This window comes from Rhinopithecus bieti, unplaced genomic scaffold (assembly GCF_001698545.2).
Source record: "Rhinopithecus bieti isolate Rb0 unplaced genomic scaffold, ASM169854v2 scaffold_11161, whole genome shotgun sequence".
In the NCBI taxonomy this organism is placed as follows: Eukaryota; Metazoa; Chordata; class Mammalia; order Primates; family Cercopithecidae; genus Rhinopithecus; species Rhinopithecus bieti.
This window is the reverse complement of record NW_016806937.1, coordinates 1,630,608-1,633,592: the sequence shown is the minus strand read 5'-3', so window position 1 is coordinate 1,633,592 and position 2,985 is coordinate 1,630,608. Positions and strand designations below refer to the sequence as shown.

At 57.8% G+C, this 2,985-nt stretch overlaps 1 protein-coding gene across 1 annotated transcript in view; it reads right to left on the bottom strand.

The window, feature by feature from the left end:
• Positions 1 to 2,465: 2,465 nt before the first annotated feature.
• CCL17 (C-C motif chemokine ligand 17) overlaps positions 2,466 to 2,985 on the bottom strand; it is a 6,154-nt gene continuing 5,634 nt past the window's right edge. Inside the window, exon 3 of the mRNA XM_017878967.1 lies at positions 2,466 to 2,812. Within this exon, the coding sequence (XP_017734456.1) occupies positions 2,725 to 2,812 (88 nt within the window). The 3' untranslated portion in view covers positions 2,466 to 2,724. The remainder of the gene's footprint in view (positions 2,813 to 2,985) is intronic.

The following is a 2,985-nucleotide window of genomic DNA, read 5'->3' as shown; positions in this document are numbered from 1 at the left end:
GGTGGATCACTTGAGCTCAGGATTTCGAAACCAACCTGGCCAACATGATAAAACCCTGTCTCCTCTAAAAATACAAAAATCAGCCGGGTATGGTGGCATACACCTATAATCCCAGCTACTCAGGAAGCTGAGGCATGAGTATCCCTTGAACCCGGGAGACAGAGGTTGCAGTGAGCCGAGATCACACCACTGCACTCCAGCCTGGGGACAGAGCCAGACTCCATCTGAAAAGAAAAAAAAGCAGGGGTGGGGTGGGGGAGGAGGGGAGGCACCTATCAGTTGAAAGAAGCAACGTAAGTCTGGCACTCCTCCTCACTTTTCACCCCGACCCTGCCCATTCCTCTTTTTCCCTCCCAGCTTTCCAATCATGGCAGCCTCCAAGTCACACCTCCTTAAAATGCCCTGAGGTCACATGGCAGTTGTCCTAGCTCTTGCATCTCACCATCCCCCAACTTGCGCCGGATGCTGCTTGTGAATACTTGGATTCTGAATCGTGCATTTTGTTGCCAGTCCTGGATCCACCTCTTCCCTGCCTTTATGCAACGCCCCCACCCTATCTTACTTTCAGGGACCCTCTGGCAACTCCCCACCTCCTCACAGGCCTCCACGGCAGCTCTACTTATCTCAGCTTATAATATGGGCTTCTGAGTAGGATTTCAGTAGGGGGGAAATAAAAGGTCTTGCTTTTTTAAATGAAGTTTGCTGGAGGCCAGGCGCAGTGGCTCATGCCTAGGATCTCAGCACTTTGGGAGGCCAAGGCTAGTGGATCACATGAGGCCAAGAGTTCAAGACCAGCCTGATTGACATGGTGAAACCCTGTCTCTACTAAAAATGCAAAAAAATTAGCCGGGTATGGTGGCAGGCACCTGTAATCCTAGCTACTTAGGAGGCTGAGGCAGGAGAATCACTTGAACCTGGGAGGCGGAGGTTGCAGTGAGCTGAAATCCAGCCATTGCACTCTGAGAGTCCTTCCAGCTCTGGCCTGCAGGGTGCAGGGGTCCAGACCCCGACCGTCGCTGGCCTTTGCTATCTTAGGAGCTTCTCCTTGCCTCCCTCCCTTTTTAGATCATCCTCCACCGGGTGGATTCAGAGGACAATTTTCCATGAAGAACTCAGACTGGGCCACCCCTAGGACTCTAGGTCTTAGGCACTTGTTCAAGGGATCCTCCTCGGCATCAGGACAGGAGATGAGCCCATCTGCGGCCGAAGAGACCCTAGAGTCACAGGGAAGCCAGTTCACTGGTTTTATCAACGTTTTTATCGCTGTTCTTGTTTTAATCCTGCCCCTACTGGAAAGTAGACTTGCGTTCTATCATCTGCCCTGCAATGAGTTGACTGGCCACAAGGGGGCAGAAGGAGGCAACAGTAGGGCCTGGAAATTGCCCTTCTAACCGCAGCCCTGCCAAACAATGCCGGCCACAAGGTCCTCAGAAGAGAAGGACCCATGCCCCTGCCGCCAAACTGTGTTCAGAGAGAAGCCACGGCCCCATCGCTGGTTGGGAGAGTGAGAGAAGTAGAAGGGAAGGCCCTGATTCCTCTGTGCTCAGCCCGTAGCTGGGCATGGGCAGGGGTCTGGGGGTGGGGTGTTCTGAGCCTCTAGTCCCCATCTTTTTGAGCACAGGGGTGCGGGGTCCCCGGAGTGGCTCACGGGGCTCTCAACCTAATGGAGGAGCTGGGACTCACACACACACACACACACACACGAACCAATGAGAGAACCATGAGGAGCAGGGGTCGGCTTCCGGGCAGTCCCTAAGAGCTGAGGGAGTGAGTCGGTGGGCGGCTGTGCTGGGCCGGCTTCCTGCAGGCTGGGCGCAGCTGAGCTAGTGGGGAGGTCAGCCCGGGCCGGGTGAGGATCACACTTCAGTCAGGAGGAACCACAGGGCCGCGTGGTGCCCGCCTGCCTGGGGCTGGAGGGGGCTAGGAAGGTAGCTGCAGGCAGAGGTCCCAGGGCCCCCGCAAGGACCCAGGACCCACAGATCCCCCTTGCTCTGAAGCTGGTCTGGAATTTGAGCGGGGAGAGGGAGCCAGGGCCAGGAGGAGCCGGGCGAGCTGGCCTGCAGTGAGTGCAGGGGGAGGCAGGGACAGGGCTGCAAGGTCCCGCCACCCTCGGTCAGGGGGCTCCCCGGCACTGGGCAGAGCTGTGGCCTGCGGCAGGGTCCTGGTCAGTCTGTGAAATTGACTCCAGCACCTCGGGGAAGCTTGTCCTCAACTCCACGTGGGGCAAGAACAGGAGCTGGGCTAGAGGGAAACCGGGAGACCTCGGGGTGGGTGGGAACAGAATCCAGCCACCGCCTCCCAGGACCCCGCCAGCCCCGCCCGTGCCGGGGCCTCTCACCAGGGCCTCCCCTCACTGGTGCGCGGTCTGCGGAAGCCACGTGCCCCTCTCAGCCTCAGTCTCCCTTTCCAACCTGCACAGGGCAGAACCAGATGTTCTCTGAGGACCCTCCCAGAGTGACAGGCTGGAGTGGAAGTGCGTCTTGCACTGTGGGCACGAACACGCTGACACAGACTGAGGAGAAAGAATTTAATCTGGGCCCTTTGTGCCCATGGCTCCAGTTCAGACAAGGGGATGGGATCTCCCTCACTGTGGCGCTTCTTTGTCCTTGGAAGGCCTCCCCTGGACCCATTTGCTCAGGGTTGGGGCAGTGAACACCAATGGTGGAGGTCCCAGGTGGTCCCGGGAGACAGTCAGGAGTCTGAGGTGAGGAGGCTTCAAGACCTCTAGAGGCTTTGCAGGTATTTCAGTGCCTTCTTCACTTTCTTGTCGTTGGGGTCCGAACAGATGGCCTTGTTCTGGACAGTTACAAAACTATAGAGAAGGAGGATGTTACCAGGGGTGGCAGACGGGGAAGGGCTCCCAGGGACTGGGAGCTGTGCTGACCAGGATTCCCAGGGACTGGGAGCTGTGCTGACCAGGATTCCCAGGGACTGGGAGCTGTGCTGACCAGGATTCCCAGGGACTGGGAGCTGTGCTGACCAGCC